Source organism: Pan paniscus, chromosome X, assembly GCF_029289425.2.
Source record: "Pan paniscus chromosome X, NHGRI_mPanPan1-v2.0_pri, whole genome shotgun sequence".
Taxonomy (NCBI): Eukaryota; Metazoa; Chordata; class Mammalia; order Primates; family Hominidae; genus Pan; species Pan paniscus.
Genome location: NC_073272.2, coordinates 133,884,021 through 133,903,049, shown reverse-complemented (window position 1 = coordinate 133,903,049; position 19,029 = coordinate 133,884,021). Strand labels below are relative to the sequence as shown.

The 19,029-nt window shown below is 43.9% G+C and overlaps 1 protein-coding gene across 2 annotated transcripts in view; it reads right to left on the bottom strand.

The window, feature by feature from the left end:
* The window catches only part of HPRT1 (hypoxanthine phosphoribosyltransferase 1), a 40,830-nt gene extending 33,115 nt beyond the window's left edge, over positions 1–7,715 (bottom strand). Inside the window, exon 1 of one of the 2 annotated variants that reach the window (XM_008967179.5) lies at positions 7,570–7,715. In XM_008967179.5, coding sequence (XP_008965427.1) covers positions 7,570–7,692 — 123 coding nt within the window. In that variant the 5' untranslated portion in view covers positions 7,693–7,715. Of the gene's footprint in view, positions 1–7,178; positions 7,381–7,569 lie in introns of those variants that run through there. The other variant, XM_034949652.4, reaches the window with a different exon arrangement.
* Between the last annotated feature and the right edge of the window lie 11,314 nt (positions 7,716–19,029).

The window sequence follows — 19,029 nt, the reverse complement described above, 5'->3', positions numbered from 1 at the left end:
GCTGCTTTGACAGGAACAGTTGGAGAGAGTTGGGGATTGCAACATATTCAATTATACAAAAATGCATTCAGCATCTACCTTGATTAAGGCAGTGTGCAACAGAATTTGCAGGAGAGCGAAAGAATGATTATAAATTTACAACCCTTAAAGAGCTTATAGCTGGGCATGGTGGCTCATGCCTGTAAATCTCAGCACTTTGGGAGGCTGAGGCGGGTGGATCACCTGAGGCCAGAAGTTCAAGACCAGCCTAGCCAACATGGCGAAACCCTGTCTCTACAAAAAATACAAAAATTAGCCGGGTGTGGTGGCACGTGCCTGTAGTCCCAGTTACTTGGGAGGCTGAGGCAGGAGAATTGCTTGAACCTAGGAGGTGGAGGCTGCAGTGAGCCGAGATTGTGCCACTGCACTCCACTTCAGCCTGGGCGACAAGAGCAAGACTCCGTCACAAAAAAAAAAAAAAAAAAAAAAAAAAAAGAGCTTAAAATCTAGTGGGAAAGGCATATATACATACAACTAACTGTATAGCATAATAAAGCTTATAATCTGTAACAAAATCTAATTCGACAAGCCCAGAAACTTGTGATTTACCAAAAAGTTATATATACACAAAAAGTAAACCTAGAACCCAAAGTTACCCAGCACCAATGATTCTCTCCCTAAGCAGTATCAAGTTCAAAGCAGTGATTACATTCTACTGCCTAGATTGTAAACTGAGTAAAGGAGACCAGCACCTTTCTGCTACTGAACTAGCACAGCCGTGTAAACCAACAAGGCAATGGCAGTGCCCAACTTTCTGTATGAATATAAGTCACATCTGTTTTATTATTTGTGACTTGGTGTTGCATGTGGTTATTATCAACACCTTCTGAAAGAACAACTACCTGCTCAGGCTGCCATAACAAAATACCACAGACTGAGTGACTTAACAGAAACTTATTTCTCACAGTTTTGGAGGCTGGGAAGTCCAAAATTAAGGTACCTGCAAGGTAAGTTTCAATCTCAGGCCTCTTCTTTGGCTTGAAGGTCTTCTAACTGTGTGCTCACATGACCTCTTCTAACAAGCTCTCTGGTGTCTCTCTTTTTTTTTTTTTTTCTTTTTTGAGACAGAGTCTCACTCTGTCACCCAGGCTGGAGTACAGTGGCACAATCTGGGCTCACTGCAACCTCCAACTCCCGGGTTCAAGTGATTCTCATGCCTCACCCTCCCGAGTAGCTTGGATTACAGGAGCCCGCTACCACACCCAGCTAATTTTTGTATTTTTAGTAGAGATGGTGTTTCACTACATTGGCCAGGCTGGTCTCAAACTCCTGACCTCGTGATCCACCCACCTTGGCCTCCCAAAGTGCTGGGATTACAGGTGTGAGCCACTGCGCCCGTCCTGGTGTCTTTCCTTATAAGGGCACTAATCCAATCAGACCTGGGCCCAACCCTCCCGACTTCTTCTAACTGTAATTACCTTCCAAAGGCCCTGTCTCCAAATACCATCACACTGGGGGTTAGGACTTCAAAAAAGGTATGCGGGGGGGGTGTGGGAGGACATAAATGCTCAGTCCATAACAAGCACCCAACATAAAAATGGCTAGAACAGATCACAAAAAAAAGGTCCTGTATGGCTTTGGGGAAGGGCTCAACCCCAAAATATCTGAGAGCTCTGGAGGGGCCTAGAAGTGGTGAATGAATGAAAACGTGGTTACTCTCCAGATCTGCCTTTCCCAAATATGGCCATTCTTGGCTGAATCAGAAATCAAAGGACAGGTTATTAATTACTAGCTCTAAGTTACTTACCATTTGCTGAGACAGTTCAGAAATCTGACTGCATCTCCTCAGAGATCTAGAACACAGTTCTCAAATTCTAACTTACTTGTGATATACTTGTGAATGATAAAAATCGCTACAGGTACTTTTATTAATCTGAAAGAGTATTGAGAAATTACCTTTCATTCTGACTTTTGTCTGGAATGAAAATCAATAGTTTTGCTATAATCGATTACTGAAATAATTTTACTTTCCAGTAAAACTGGCATTATAATTTTTTTTAATTTTTAAAACTTCATAATTTTTTGCCAGACTGACCCATGTAAACATACAAATTACTAATAATTATGCACGTCACATCTGTAATAATGGCCTTCACGTAAACATTTTTGTGGTTTACACATAAAATCTCTAATTACAAAGCTATATTATCTAAAATTACAGTAAGCAAGAAAATTAATCCAAGCTAAGACAATACTTGCAACATCAATTCATCATCTGTGACAAGGACTGCTTAAGTCTCTTTGTGGTTAAAAAGGAAAAAAAAAAAAAAGACATGTTGGCCAGATGCGGTGGCTCACACCTGTAATCCCAGCACTTTGGGAGGCTGAGGTGGGCGGATCACCCCTGGCCTGCCCAACATGGTGAAACCCCGTCTCTACTAAAAACACAAAAATTAGCTGGGTGTGGTGGCGGGCGCCTGTAATTCCAGCTACTCGGGAGGCTGAGGCAGGAGAATTGCTAGAACCCAGGAGGCAGAGATTGCAGTGAGCTGAGATTGCACCATTGCACTACAGTCTGGGCAACAAAAGTGAAACTCCATCTTAAAAAAAAAAAGACAATGTTCGTGGGTCCAAACAAGACCTAATGGAAGTGAGTCTAAAAATGAGCTATGTGGGCCAGGCGTAGTGGCTCCCACCTGTAATCCCAGCACTTTGGGAGGCCGAAGCAGGCAGATCATGAGGTCAGGAGATGGAGACCATCCTGGCCAACACGGTGAAATCCTGTCTCTACAAAAATTAGCTGGGCGTGGTGGTGCCTGCCTGTAATCCCAGCTACTCAGAAGGCTCAGGCAGGAAAATCGCTTGAACCAGGGAGTCGGTGGCTGGAGTGAGCCGAGATTGCACCACTGCACTCCTGCCTGGTGACAGAGCAAGACTCCGTCTCAAAACAAACAAACAAACAAAAAGATAAAAATGAGCTATGTGAATTAAAAGAGGTATAACAACAGATAAACCATATTTTATTTAATTCCTAGTAATGAGTAATATTTCCAAACTTCTGGAATGGGCAGAAATTGCTAGTTGGCATATTTTTACCTTTTATATTCAGATACATTAAAATTCTCAAAAAAAAAAAAACCTCAAAGCAGATGATCCGCCATCTCCTTGGATAATTTGTGTTAACTCAGGATAACAGAAAACCAAAATTATGAGTTACTGATGCAATATTCCTAAATGTAAAAATAATTAAAGCTAATAGTAGATTCATCTTCCAATTTCATATCAGTCTTACAAATAAACTACATATATAACTTGCTTGCCTTCCCTTCTGAGGGATAAAGCTGTTAGAAGAATTAAAATCAGCATTCTTGACTATTCAACCAAGGGAGGGATAAATTATTACTCATTCTAGGGACATGGGCTCATAACTACTACATGCGTAAGGACATGAATTTACCCAATATTACAATTTTTCCTTTTATTAGTGTGTACAGTGGAAGAATAGACATGTTCACTCTGGACAAAAAAAAAATTATACTTATCAGTTATCAGAAGCACAATGCTGAAGACAGTAGTTCCATAACAATTTGAAGTATGTGATCGAACTAGTAGATTATCTTAGTAGTAGTGAATTATTGTAAATGTTAGTAATTTGGCAGCCACTGGGCAGGAAAATAAGAATTGAGGCTCAATATTGATATTAATGGTGGTGATTGACACATAAATTTTATCAAGTCTACACAATATAAAATTACAGAAAGGTAGAAGAGTATACCAGTACAACTTCAACATATCTTCACTACAAGCGAGTAAAATGACATGGCCTAGTTACTATCTAATGAACTGCAGAAAACTAAAAGAAAACTCCAAGGCAACTCTTCTCTGCTGATCTGGTTGGTCCTTTTCCTACCTTTTGCAATACCCAGATACAAACAATGGATAGAAAACAAAGTAGACTTGTAGTATGCAGGTCACAGTGCTAAATTCACAGAAAGAAACCCCTGAACTGAACTGCTCTATTTCCTGGTGGTCACAAAGAGTAATTCTTGTTTACACCTACAGACTGATGTCAATCTACACCCTGTTGATAACAGTGTGGCCAAGGACAAAAAAAAGGTGCTCCGTTTTACCAATTCTGTAAAAAATTATTGGCAGGGTAAGCTCGGCTAGGGCAGGATTACATTTCTAGGACTACCATCCCCGAAATTTAGAAGATATTATATCCACATAAAGCATATCTTTCACATTAATTTGCAAAAATCTAAAAGCTTTTTCTTAGCTCAAGTGTGTCCAAGTTTACCCTGGCAGTTTAAAACGATAGTTACAAGCAGCATGGGTTGTATCAGACACATTTGAGGGCCAATTTCATGTAAGTGATATTGGGCAAGTTACTTCAACTATCTGTGCCTCCAAGGTCATACTAGTGTTTATTTACCTAAAGGGTACCTGTTATGTAACTTTAGGGTGTTTACATTAGATAATGCCTGCAAAATATTTACTTCAACGCCTAAAACATAGTTAAGTATTCAATAAATATCTACTATTGTCACTACTAACTTAAAAGTTTAGAGATTAAGAGCAGAATCTGGGGTGAGACAAACTTAGGTTCAAATCCTAGTATTGTTGGGTAATCTTGGGCAAGTTACTTAACCTCTCTGATTTGTGTAATTTAAAAAATTAGTTAATATACATAACAGGGCTTAGAAGAGTATCTAGCACATAGCACCATTTAAGCATTTGTTATTGCTAACATGCAAACAATTTAAGGGAAGGAAATTTTTTAAAAAGGAAGAGGGATTTGCAAACTAAAAACAATGAGTATCTTATGTTCAAAGAAAACTAACAAACAGCCAGCTCTAGCAATAATTAAATTCACTATATACTGGGGCAGGCATCACACCCCAAAGCTAAAAGCATCTACCTAGGCCAGGCACGGTGGCTCATGCCTGTAATCCCAGCACTTTGGGAAGGAGAGGCGGGCAGATCGCTTGAGCTCAGGAGTTCAAGACCAGCCTGGACAACATGGCAAAACACCATCTCTACAAAAAATACAAATATTAGGCCGGGCGCAGTGGCTCACGCCTGTAATCCCAGCACTTTGGGAGGCCAAGGCGGGTGGATCACCTGAGATCAGGAGTTCAAGACTAGCCTGGCCAACATGGTGAAACCTCGTCTCTATTAAAAATACAAAAAATTAGCCAGGCATGGTGGCGGGCGCCTGTAATCCCAGCTACTCAGGAGGATGAGGTAGGAGAATCGCTTGAACCCGGGAGGCAGAGGTTGCACTGAGCCGAGATCATGCCACTGTACTCCAGCCCGGGCAACAAGAGCGAAACTCTGTCTCAAAAAATAAATAAATAAATAAATTAAATAAAATACAAATATTAGCCAGGGATGGTGGTGCGCACCTGTAGTCCCAGCTACTCGGGAGGCTGAAGTGGGAGAATCCCCTGAGCCTGGGGAGAATCACCTGAGCCCGGGAAGTCGAGGCTGCAGTGAGCAGTGATTGCGCCACTGCACTCCATCCTAGGTGACAGAGTGAGACCCTGTCTCAAAAAAAAGAAATTGGCAGAATTAAGTAAGTTGATGTTTAGAGATGAAAAATCAACATTTTTTCCTCAGCAACTGAATAAAAACAACAGCCACTACCATTTTTTTGAGTACCTATTAGTAGCCTATTTTTTAACTGGTATTACTCGAGAGAGAGCTAGGTTCGAGACAGAGCTCCTTCTCTTAATAACTGTATGACCTAGGGTATGTCTGTTAGCCTCTCTGAGGCTTCAAAGGTTCCTCATCTGTAAAATGGTAATAATCATACCATTGCTACAGGACTGTTTTGAAGACTAATTAGGACTATGTAAGTAAACATGATGATGGCTATTATTACTGTTCCCCGCCAGGGGCCATGCAAGGGTTGCTGATTCACATAGACTGTCTTATAATCCTCTCAATAACTCCAAGAGGTAGCCAGCACCTCAGATATACATAAAATGACTTAAGCCCAGAGAGGTGAAGTAAGTTGCCCACAACCACACAACTAGTAAATAGCCCAAACAAGCTGGATTCCCAGTTAGACTCCGTCAGTAGCACTGCTCTTTACCTTAAGTCATTACAATGCCTAATATGAAATAGAATCGCTTCTTTCTTAGGGTTCAAATGGTTAATTATTTAATGTATTCATTCAACAAACCATCATCGAGGACCTCTTACAAGCCAAGTACTGTGCTAAGTGCTAGAGTTACGGCGGTGATTCCTGCCCTTAAAAAGTTTTAGTGGGAGAAACAACAGGTAACCAGGTCATTGCCAAAACAACAAAAATAATCATAATAAAGCAGGCTAAAGCATATTTAACTGGCCGGGGTTTTGACTATTTTAGCAAGCATGATCAGAACGGTTGAGGAGGGAGGCCAGCAGCTTGGCCGGTTCAACAAACAAGAAAAAACCAATGAGGGTGGAGCTAAGATACCAGAGGCTGATTACGGTTAAGAATGTTCTTGAAGGTAAGGACCAGATTCTCATTTTCTATATCCTGGGGCATCGGTCAGCATGGAATCCGGATTCTAGCACATGTGAATTTCGGCTTGAAATGACCTAATGCCTTTTCCCTAGTTCCTTCGTGTGTCAAATACGCATGGTTACCGCTACCAGAGCTGTAGTGGGGCTTCAATGAGGCCATGCGCATCTCCATAAAGATGAACTACAGTGTGTGCAAAACTAAAGGCAAAACCTGGTCCCCACACGCCCTCCCAGGTGGTCGCTTTCCGTGCCGAGGCCCCTCCAGAGGTGCCCCGAGAACCTCACCATCGCACCCCAAACTTCCAGGGAAGGGCCTCTCCCGAGAAAGCCCCCACGCCCCCACCCCGCGCCATCATTCCCGAATCTGCCCTCGGCCCCTCCCCGCAGCACGCTCGCAGGCGGCACATGTCAACCAAAACGCCATTTCCACCTTCTCTTCCCACACGCAGTCCTCTTTTCCCAGAGCTCCCCCGAGGAGGGACCCACCCCAAACCCCGCCATTCCGTCCTCCCTGCCGCCCTCGCGTGACGTAAAGCCGAACCCGGGAAACTGGCCGCCCCCGCCTGCGGGGTTCCCTGGGCCCGGCCGCCCGAGCCCGCACTGCGGACCCCGCGCCTCAGGGCCCGGCCGCCACCTGCCGCGTGGGCCTGAACCGGCCAGGGCCGGCAGGCCGAGCTGCTCACCACGACGCCAGGGCTGCGGGTCGCCATAACGGAGCCGGCCGGCGCGCGGGCTGACTGCTCAGGAGGAGGAAGCCGGTGGCGGAGCAGAGGAGGAGGCGGAGGCGCAGCAAGAGGCGGCGCCGCGCGGGAAAGCCGAGAGGTTCGCCTGAGGGCTCGTCGCAGCCGCCTGAAGCTGAGGAGAAGCAGGCCCCGCCCTCTGCCCGCCCCGCCACGCCCCGCAGGCCCCGCCCCCGGCCCCGCCCGCGCGCCTACGCCGGCGCCTACCAGTTTGCAGGCTCACTAGGTAGCCGTGGGAATTTTCTCCCAGAAGAAGCCGAGGCTCCCCCAGCGAAGCCCCTTTCCCTCCCCACTCAGTCTCCTATTCAGAGGGCTCCCTGATTCCCAAACCTACCGGCGTCCGCGTTGCTTCATGGCGGCCGTAAACCGGGCCCCGGCTCTTCGGGTTCCAGTCATCGCGTGAATCCTTGGACCAGACGTCCCATTCCCAAGACCTTGCACTACCTGTGGCTTCCATTTTCCTGACTCTTGGCCCAGTGCTTCCCCAAACCCTTAACTGGTTGTAACAGTTGAGACCTAGAGTCCTAGAGTCACCCAGATCAGGGTACACATCTGAGAGGACACTTAACTGCTCTGTAGTTTTGTACAAATCAGACTCTGAGCCTCTATTTTTGCCTCACTAAAATGAGCATATTAGCCCGGCGCGGTGGCTCACGCCTGTAATCCCAGCACTTTGGGAGGCCGAGGCAGGTGGATCACCCAAGGTCAGGAGTACGAGACCAGCCTGGCCAACATGGCGAAACCCCATCTCTACTAAAAATACAAAAATTAGCTGGGCGTGGAGGCGGGCGCCTGTAATCCCAGCTAGTCCGGAGGCTGAGGCAGGAGAATCACTTGAACCTGGGAGGCGGAGGTCGCACTGAGCTGAGATCGCACCACTGCACTTCAGCCTCCGCGACAGAATGAGACTCCGTCTCAAAAATAAATAAAAATAAAAATAAATAAAAATTTAAAAATAAAATGAGCATATTAACAATACATAAACAGGATCATTTTGAGTATTAGAGGAGTATACGTATGCGTGTGTGTATGTATATATATATGCACTTAGGACAGTACAGTCAGCAAATGGGAACTACTGTTATTACTACTGATCTTTATTTTTGCCTACACAAGTTCTTATATTGAATCTGAAAACAAAAATATGTTCCCCTGCTAATTAATTCTCAGATAGGTCAGGTAAGCAAGCAACAGTTGCTCCAGCAACACCATTTCTTATATACTCAACCCTATAGCTCCAGCATCCACCACAGTGCCCAGCACATAGTTGGTGGCCTCCCTCTTATTAAGGACGCTGAGGGGTATGTGATGGCAGGAGATTTGTAAAACTAGGCAAGTCATTGAGCTTCTCTGGACCTCAGTCTCTTCATCTAAAAAATGAGAATAATAAACCTGGGTAACATGGTGAGACTCAGTCTCTACAAAAATGAAAAATTAGCTGGGCCTGGTGGCCATGTGCCTGTAGCCCCAGCTACTTGGGAGGCTGAGGTGGGAGGATGGCTTGAGCCCAGGAGGTCGAGGCTGCAGTGAGCCAAGATCGTGCCACTGCACTCCAGCCTGGGCAACAGAGAAATATCCTGTCTCAAGAAAAAAGAAAAAGAGAGAGAGAGAGAATAATAACTACTGCCATGAAGAGTTTTACGAGAATTCTAAAAATCATTTATGTAAAGTACCTCATATAGTATTTGCCACATAATAGGTGCTCAAGAAACAGTAGCCGTTATAATTTTAGCATGTATGAATTTGTGAAGTCCATACTTCCCTACTTTCCCTGTCTTCCCTCTTTATCCTGGAGAGGCAGCAGGCTGTAATGGAAAAGGGATGTATGGGCTTTGGACTGAGTTCAAATCCTGGGTTCCCCACTATTATAGCATTTTGACTTTGGGCAAGATCCTTGGTCGCTGCGTGCTTGGTTTCTTATACGTCAAATGAGGTTAATATCTCTGTCACAGAGTGTGGTGAAGATTAAACAAAATAATATATGCAAAAGTGCCTAGCATAGAGCTTGGCTCAGTACATGATGATACCAATGTTACATGTTCCATAATAATTTTGCCTTAAACAGTTCACTTTCTTCTAGCCTCTAAGACTTTTTTTTTTTTTTTTTTTTTTTGAGACAGAGTCTCGCTCTGCTGCTCTGCTGGAGTGCAGTTGAATGATCTCAGCTCACTGCAACCTCTGCCTCCCGGGTTCAAGCAATTCTCCTGCCTCAGCTTCCCGAGTAGCTGGGACTACAGGCGTGTGCCACCAGACCTGGCTAATGTTTGTATTTTTAGTAGAAAATGGGGTTTCACCATGTTGGCCAGGCTGGTCTTGAACTCCTGACCCCAGGTGATCCGCCCATTTTGGCTTCCCAAAGTGGTGAGATTACAGATGTGAGCCACCACGCCCAGCCTGCCTCTAAGACTTCTTATCCATTCCCCTGTTGATGGACATTTGGGCAGTTTCCAGGTTTGGGCTATTAGAAATAATGCTACTATGAACATTTTGTACATATCTTTTGGTGAATATATGAATGCATTTCTATTTGGCATAGAACTTGAAATTCATATTAGAACATTTTCATTACTTATCCTTTTAACAAACATTGTGTTCTATCAGGAAGTTAATTCAGAGAACTTCCGGTTATATATTCGTCCCCTGACACATGTGGTCTCAGCTACTCAAATTTGTTTCTAAATTAGGTACCCAACAATTCAGAATCCTTCCAGCTTGCCTCTGGCTTGCAGTTCCTTTCTCCAAATCCTGCAGTACCAGATACTCCTGTATTTTAATAGTGGATTTGAAACAAATAATGATAGCCAGATGATTGTAAAAACAAAGAAACAGTACTGTTCTTTCAATCTTGTCATTCTGTGTGACAATTTGGACTTTTTATTTGTATTTAAAATGGAAAACAGCAAACACTGCAATCTGCAAGATGTAAGACTTTTTCTTGGTAAGTGAAAATCTGGTTCACATATGAAATGGTTTACTGAATTTCCACATTATATTTAAAGTGGAAATGTATTCTTCTAAAATATTGTTTTCCCACTACAGACAAAAGCAAGAAAATAATTATTCCTAATTATTATATGATTATTACTGAAAATGATTTTGTCATAGAGGTGAAAAATGTTAAAAAAATTATCTACTCTGGACATCCTATATGCTAGGTATGTCACTGTTCTTTACTGGAATATCTGCATGCAGGAAGAAATAAGGAAAGCATGAGTGTAACCTAAGATTCCTCTTCCCGATGCCTTTCCAGAAACAATTTTTTTTTTTTTTGAGATGGAGTCTTGCTCTGTCACCCAGGCTGGAGTCCAGCGGTGTGATCTCAGCTCACTGCAACCTCTGCCTTCCGGGTTCAAGCAATTCTCCTTTCTCAGCCTCCCGAATAGCTGGGACTACAGTTGCACGCCACCACACCCGGCTAATTTTTGTATCTTTAATAGAGACAGGGTTTCACCATATTGATCAGGCTGGTCTCGAACTCCTGACCTCAGGTGATCCGCCTGCCTCGGCCTCCCAAAGTGGTGGGATTACAGGCATGAACCACTGCACCTGGCCAGAAACAATTTTGTAATCGACTTGTTTGAACACAATTATGAATTATTTGTGCGCCACAACCAAGTCCAACTGTATTTCTTCTCTAGAAATTTCTTTATTAAGAAGTCTGTTTTTAACCATGGTGCTGTGCTCCGCCAAAATTTGTATTTCTATGAAAAACAATCATCACAAAAATATTTATACTAAATGTTTACTTTTTCAATGAGTTGATAATGGTTTTCTCAATAATGCCAGATGTTTCACTTTCATCAGAATAACTTTCCATAAGCTTTACTTTTTTTTTTTTTTTTTGATACGGAGTCTCGCTCTGTCACCCAGGCTGGAGTGCAGTGGCGCGATCTCAGCTCACTGCAAGCTCTGCCTCCCGGGTTCACGCCATTCTCCTACCTCAGCCTCCCGAGTAGCTGGGACTACAGGCACCTGCCACCACGCCTGGCTAATTTTTTTTGTATTTTTTAGTAGAGACGGGGTTTCACCGTGTTAGCCAGAATGGTCTCGATCTCCTGACCTTAGGCGATCTGCCCACCTCGGCCTCCCAAAATGCTGGGATTACAGACATGAGCCACCGTGCCCGGCCTCCATAAACTTTACTTTTATTCCATAAATGGGGTGTAAAATTGAGCCATAATTGGAATTAACTAACATGATGGTTAATTTCTTTCTTTTTCTTTTTTTTTGAGACAAAGTCTTGCCCTGTGACCCAGGCTGGAGTGCAATGGCGCGATCTGGGCTCACTGCAACCTCCACCTCCCGGGTTCAAGCAATTCTCCTGCCTTAGCCTCCTGAGTAGCTGGAATTACAGGTGCGTGCCACCACGTCGGGCTAATTTTTGTATTTTTAGTAGAGATGGGGTTTCACCATGTTGGCCAGGCCGGTCTGAAACTCCTGACCTCGTGATCTGCCTGCCTCAGTCTCCCAAAGCGCTGGGATTACAGGCATGAGCCACCGTGCCTGGCCATGATGGTTAGTTTTATGTGTCAACTTGGCCCATATATTTGGTCAAACATTCTTCTGGATGTTTCTGTGAAGGTGTTTTTTGTATGAGATTAACATTTAAATCGGTGGGTTTTGAGTAAAGCATATTACCCTCCATAATGTGAGTGGGCCTCATCAGCTAAAGGCCTTAATAGAACAAACACTGACCTCCCCTGATCAAGAAGGCATTCTCCAGCACATTGCCTTTGGATTGGAACTGCAACTCCTCCCTGAGTCTTCAGACCGCAGGCCTACACCTTCAGATTTTGGACTCAACAAGCCTCCACAATTGCGTGAGCCAATTCCTTAAAATAAATGAATCTCTCCCAACCTCGCATATAGACATATAGATAGATCGAGATAGATCCAGGTACATCCTGTTGCTTCTGTTTTTGTGGAGAACCCCGACTAATACAACTGATTTTCTATTGGAACCATCTAAAGATATCAACATTAAACTGGCATCATTTAACTGTGAAGTTCTGCTAATAGAGCTACGCATTACAAGTAGTGCTTCACTTTTCATCATGTACAAGGCAACATAAAATGGAAAATGAGCCAATGAATTTTGATCTAAATAAGTCATTTGATCTAAACAAAAGTCCTTCACAGAGCAGTATGTAAATACCTCTCTGCAGCTGTACCTCTTTGGCCACAGTCTTAAAATAACTACAAACCGGCCTGGCGCGGTGGCTCACGCCTGAAATCCCAGCACTTTGGGAGGCCAAGGCGGGTGAATCACGAGGTCAGGAGTTCGAGACCAGCCTGGCCAACATGGCGAAACCCTGTCTCTAACTAAAAATACAAAAAATTAGCTGGGCGTGGTGGCGGGCGCCTGTAATCCCAGGTACTTGGGAAGCTGGGGCAGGAGAATTGCTTGAACCCGGGAGGCAGAGGTTGCAGTGAGCCGGGATTGCGCCATTGCACTCCAGCCTGGGCGACAGTGCGAGACTCTGTCTCAAAAAAACAAAACAAACAAAAAAAAACGACAAACTTTTGAGGTAGATGCTGATGCTTTCTCTGCAGATTTATGTCTTCTGATTTTCATGTGGTCAGTGACATCATTGTGCCCTGTGATAAATGCGGACAAATGATTTATGCATGTTATACATTTATCATCAACTTTCTTGAGAAAGAGATTCAGTATTTACTTTTTCATTAATTATGCACTTTAGTTTTTGAACTTATATGCTGGAAAAGTTGTTTCCAAAATTTAAAAAAGCATTATCAAACAATAAAATAGGCCAGGCACAGTGGCTCACACCTGTAATCCCAGTGTTGGGAGGCCAAGGCAGTAGGATCGCTTGAGGCCAGGAGTTCAAGACCAGCCTGGGCAACAATGTGATACTCTGTTTCTAGAAAAAAAAATTATTATAAACGTGAGTTGGGCCAGGTGTGGTGGCTCACTCCTATAATCCCAGCACTTTGGGAGGCCGAGGTGGGTGGATCATCTGAGGTCAGGAGTTTGAGACCAGCCTGGCCAACATGGTGAAACCCCATCTCTACTAAAAATATGAAAATTAACTGGGCGTGGTGGCGGGCACCTGTAATCTCAGCTACTCGGGAGGCTGAGACAGGAGAATAACTTGAACCCAGGAGGCAGAGGTTGCAGTGAGTCGAGATGATACCACTGCACTCCAGCCTGGGTGGAGAGTGAAATCCCATCTCAGAAAAAAAAAATAAAAATAAAAAAATAAAAACATGAGTTGTAGATACACATTGTATAATGAATAACTGTTATACCAAAAGTATTCAGACTACTCGATATATGTTCTATGGCAGGACTCCTCTGCCTTTATTTCCTGAATATATTTTACATACATGTAAATCTATAATTTCCTGCATCCACTGACTTACCAACTGGTGGCCTGGCAGCTTCCTGTATCTTGCAGGCTTTGGCATGGGGACAGCTGGCTGGTACACCACATATTCAGCAAGGCGCACAATGGTGAATACTCCTCTCACTCCCACCTGGGAATAAAATGAGTTCGTTGTCCCTAACCCCTAGTGCCTGATTGCACTTGCTTTGTTATCAGTGAACCCCCTACATGCTATCCTTGAGCGGGAGGTGTTAGTTATATTGTATTTGGAAAAGATTAGAGAAAGGGAGAAGGGTTATCACTGGTTGTCTTTTAGGTTTAACCCTGTGTTAAAGTGAGAACTTGGTTCTCTGTATATGCATCTCACAAACTAGTAGATGAGACCAAGGCAGAAGTTGGAATTAAAAAGTTGTGGTCCTAGGCTGGGCAAGGTGGCTCACCCCTGTAATCCCAACACTTTGGGAGGCTGTGGTGAGAGGATCGTTTGAGGCCAGGAATTCCAGACCAGAGTGGGCAACATGGCGAGACCTTGTCTCTACAAAAAATTAAAAAAATAGCCATGCATGGTGGTGCACGCCTGTAGTCTTAGCTGCTTGGGAGGTTGAGGTGGGAGGATCGCTTGAGCCCAGGAATTCTAGGTTACAGTGATTGCACCACTGCACTCTAGCTTGGGTGATAGAGCGAGACGCTGTCTCTAAAAATAAAAATATGGTGGCCCAATAGACTCATCCTGGCTTATTTAAATGCAACTATTAATACTTAAACTTTGTTAGAAAATGAAGTTTGGGACAAATGCTAAATTAGACAAAATGTTAGAATAACATGTAAACTGGGACTGTCTCAGGGAAACTAGAATGTATAGCCTCCTACAGTGGTATAAGGTATGGGGACGCTTTCCAGTGCTGCTCATGGCAGCCCTTAAACTGTAGTATCCTAATCTCTGACTGCGAATTGCTTCCTCTCCGGTTCTCTCTAGCCACCCTAATTGTGCTTCAGATTCATGGAGATCTCCAATTCTACGGTCTCCCACCCTGTTCCTGACTTCCTTTACTTACCAGTTCTGTTTGGATCCCACCTGAATCACTCTCCCTGACTCCTGGAAGCCCTTTGTACCCTATGATTCAGCTCTGCCAAGATGGCTAAGCCACACCCTGGCTCAAAACACACCCCATTTTCTCTGTCCATATACTAGGCTGCTGAGTACTGCTGGAGAAAACCCCACAACCATGGAGACTGGTACAGATTCATGGGCTCAGATCTCAACTTGGCTCTAAACACCCCTCCACGGTCCTGTATAAATCCTCGGTCAGCTCCCTTTGTTATTCCCACCAGTAACGTTCTGAATAGTCTAAGGCCATACCTCCCTGAAGGAAAAAAAAAAAAGGTTAAAAAAGGCAAAAATGTTTTGAGACAGGGTCTTGCTCTGTTACCTAGGCTGGAGTGCAGTGGGCATAATGATAGCTCACTTCACTGCAGCCTTGACATCCTGGGCTCAAGTGATCCTGCTTAGCCTGGCTATTTTTTTTTTTTAGAGACAGGGTCTTGCTATGTTGCCCAGGCTGGTCTTGTACTCCTGGCCTCAATGGATCCTCCCACCTTGGCCTCCCAGTGTGTTGGGATTACCAGGTGTGAATCACCATGCCTGGACCAAACCATGACCTTCCCTCCCTCCCTTCTTGCCTTCCTTCCTTCCTTCTTTCCTCCCTCCCTCCCTCTTTCCTTTCTTCCCTCTCTCCCTCCCTTTTTCCTCTTCCTCCCTCCCTCCCCCTCTTCTCTCTCTCTCTCTCTCTCCCCTTTCTCTTTCTTTCAAGACATGGTCTTGCTCTGTCACCCAGGCTGGAGTACAGTGGCACAATCATAGCTCACTGCAGCCTCGACCTCCTGGGCTCAGGTGCCTCCCACCTCAGCCTCCTGAGTGGCTGAAACTATAGGCGTGTGCCACCATGCCTGGCTAATTTTTTAAAAAAATTTTATAGAGGGCCAGGCGCAGTGGCTCATGCCTGTAATCCCAGCACTTTGGGAGGCCAAGCATGGAGAAACCCTGTCTCTACTAAAAATACAAAATTAGCCGGGTGTGATGGCATATGCCTGTAATCCCAGCTACTCGGGAGGCTGAGGCAGGAGAATTGCTTGAACCCGGGAGGCGGAGGTTGCAGTGAGCCGAGATTGCACCATTGCACTCCAGCCTGGGCAACAAGAGGGAAATTCCGTCTCAAAAAAAAAAAAATTATAGAGACGGAATCTCACTGTGTTGCCCAAGCTGGTCTTGAACTCCTGGGCTCAAGTGATCCTCCTGCCTCAGCCTCCCAAAGTGCTGGCATTACAGGTGTGAAGACTTTTTAAAAAGTAATGTAAACATGCATCCCCATTCAACCTCCACCATCCTCACTGTAGAAAAATAGACTCAACCCATTAGTTTATGAAGAGATTGAAGGATTCAAGTGTGAACCACATCCATTTCTTTCCATCCACATCTACACTGCTTCTTCCCCGCTTTCCTCCAGGCCCAGGGGTGAGGTGTCCCTTCTCTGGCCAGCAGATTCATCTGTGCCCTGCATTCCATCACCTTTGGTACTTGCCTCTATCAAATGCTGATTTTATTCTCCCATAGCTTTTGTTTATCCTTCCTTCTAGTTTTTCCCCTTAGGTTTGTAAACACTCAAGTTTTTCCTATCCTAAAAATAAGGTAAGTAAACAAATAATTGAATGAATGAACATGTTTAAAGCCCTCTCTTGACAATGCATCTTCCTCTGGTTACAGCTGGCTTTTTGAGTTGTCCTTACTTGCTCTATCCAATTCCTCATTTTCCATTTTCTCCTCAAACTCTTTGTGATCTGTCTTCTGCACCCACCATTGTACAAAAACTGTTGGCAAAAGACATCATTGACTGCATGACTGCTTTCTTGCCAAATCCAGTGGACACTTTTTTGGCCTTATATAACTGTCCTTTCTATTGCATTTGATAAAATTTACCACTTTGATCTTGAATCTGTTTCTTTGGCTTCTGGAATGCCACCTTCCTGATCCTCCTTCTGTACTTCCCTATTTATTCCTGCTCATGAGTTCTCACGCTCACTCGCTCTCAGACTTTTCAGTTTATCCTTCTTCAGTGTTGTTAACATCCAGTGTAAACGGGCCGGGTGCAGTGGCTCACACCTGTAATCCCAGCACTTTGGGAGGCCGAGGCAGGAAGATAATCTGAGGTCAGGAGTTCGAGACCAGCCTGGCCAACATGGTAAAGCCCCATCTCTACTAAAAATACAAAAAATTAGCCAGGCATGGTGGCACATGTCTGTAATCCCAGCTACTCGGGAGGCTGAGGCAGGAGAATTGCTTGAACCCAGGAGACAGAGGCTGCAGTGAGCCAAGATTGTGCGACTGCACTCCAGCCTGGGCGACAGAGAGATACTCCATCTAAAAAACAAAACAAAACAAATAAAACAACAAAATTTCATGTGTTCCATTTTGGGCCAGAAATACAACAGTAGTAATAGTGTGCCTGTCCTTCACAGTGCTTCATATTAGGAGGCCCGAGATGTCAATTTGTTTCATTAACGATGATGTTAATCTGGATTACTTTGTCAAGGCAGCCTCTGCCAGATCTCTTCAGTATAAACATACTATTTTTCCCTTTGTAATTAATATGAGGAATGATAGTTTGAGACTGTGTAAATATTCTGTTCCTCATCAAACTTTGACCCACTAATTTTAGCATCCATTGATGATTCTTCTTGTGTGTGTACTTTTCAATTTAGGAAGTGAATTATAGGCCGGGCACAGTGGCTCATTCCTGTAATCCTAGCACTTTGGGAGGCCAAGGCAGGCAGATCATCTGAGGTCAGGAGTTTGAGACCAGCCTGGCCAACATGATAAGGCCCCGTCTCTACTAAAAATACAAAAAATTAGCCAGGCATTGTGGCACATGTCTGTAATCCCAGCTACTCGGGAGGCTGAGGCAGGAGAATCGCTTGAACCCGGGAGGCAGAGGTTGCAGTGAGCTGATCTTGCGCCACTGCACCACTGCACTCCAGCCTGGGCAACAGAGTGAGACTCTGTCTAAAAAAAAAAGAAGAAGTGAATTATAAGAAAGTTGAATTCTGAAGCTGTGGTCATGCATTTGAGAGGAGAAATTGAGAAACAATGGAATGGACCTTTTTTGTTTTTGTTGTTTTGTTTTTTTGGAACGCACCCTTAATCATTACATTTAGAATCCTTTGGGATCACACACCTGTAATCCCAATTACATGTAGAATCCTTTCTGCATTTAGAACTCTACTGTGTACCAGGTAGTTTACTAGAAAGTATTTTAAATATTTTATTTTTACTTTTATTTTTTATTTTCCCATAAGTCTTTTGCACTTGTATTTTTAATATTTGAAGCCAGAAGTTATCCCCTAATCTTTATATCTATGCTCACTGTTATTTTCCATGAAAATTCATTTTTTTCAATTTTATTTTGACAAATAATTGTATATATATTTATGGGGTGCAATGTGATGTTTTGGTATATGTTGTGGAATGATTAAACCAGTCTAACAAATCCATCAACTCACATACTTAACATTTCCATTGATGATTCTTGCCTGAAATAACTATTACCGAAGTGTTGAATGTTGATTTTTCCATTATCATCATTCTTTCTTCATTTATTAGATGGAATGTTACTGCAATGAAGCAAATTCCCTTCTCCCCGTGTATTTATTTATTTATTCATTTTTGAGATGGAGTCTCGTTCTTGTTGTCCAGGCTCGAGTGCAGTGGTGCAATCTCGGCTCACTGCAATCTCTGCCTCCTGGGTTCAAGCAATTCTTCTGCCTCAGCCTCCCGAGTAGCTGCGATTACAGGCACGCACCACCATGCCTGGCTAATTTTTATATTTTTAGCAGAGATAGGGTCTCACCATGTTGGCCAGGCTGGTCTCGAACTCCTGACCTCGTGATCTGCCCCGCCTCGGCCTCCCAAAGTGCTGGTATTACAGGCCTCTTTTTTTTTTTTTTTTTTTTAGTTTTAGTAGAGACAGGGTTTCACCATGTTAGCCAGGATGGTCTCGATCTCCTTACCTCGTGATCCACCCGCCTCGGCCTCCCAAAGTGCTGGGATTACACGCGTGAGCCACCGCGCCCGGCCAACAGGCCTCATTTTTTTAAATGAAATTATTTACATCATCATGAACTCAGGGATTCTGATTTTATCCTATAGGGAATGATCCATTAGTAGTACTTAATACTTTGTTGCCCAGGTTGTCCAAGATTTGGCTACTGGGCGTCCCTCCATGTTGGCTCCTGTGTCTTTTCAATATGTCCTCATCACTCTTTGAGCACTTACTTAATTTCTGGCACCACAAGATATTCCAGTCTCATCTTTTACTTTTCCTGCCTTAGCCTTGGAGTCAGCCATTTTTACAAAGAGCTCTGTTTTTTTTTTTTTTTCTGTTTTTGTTGTTGTT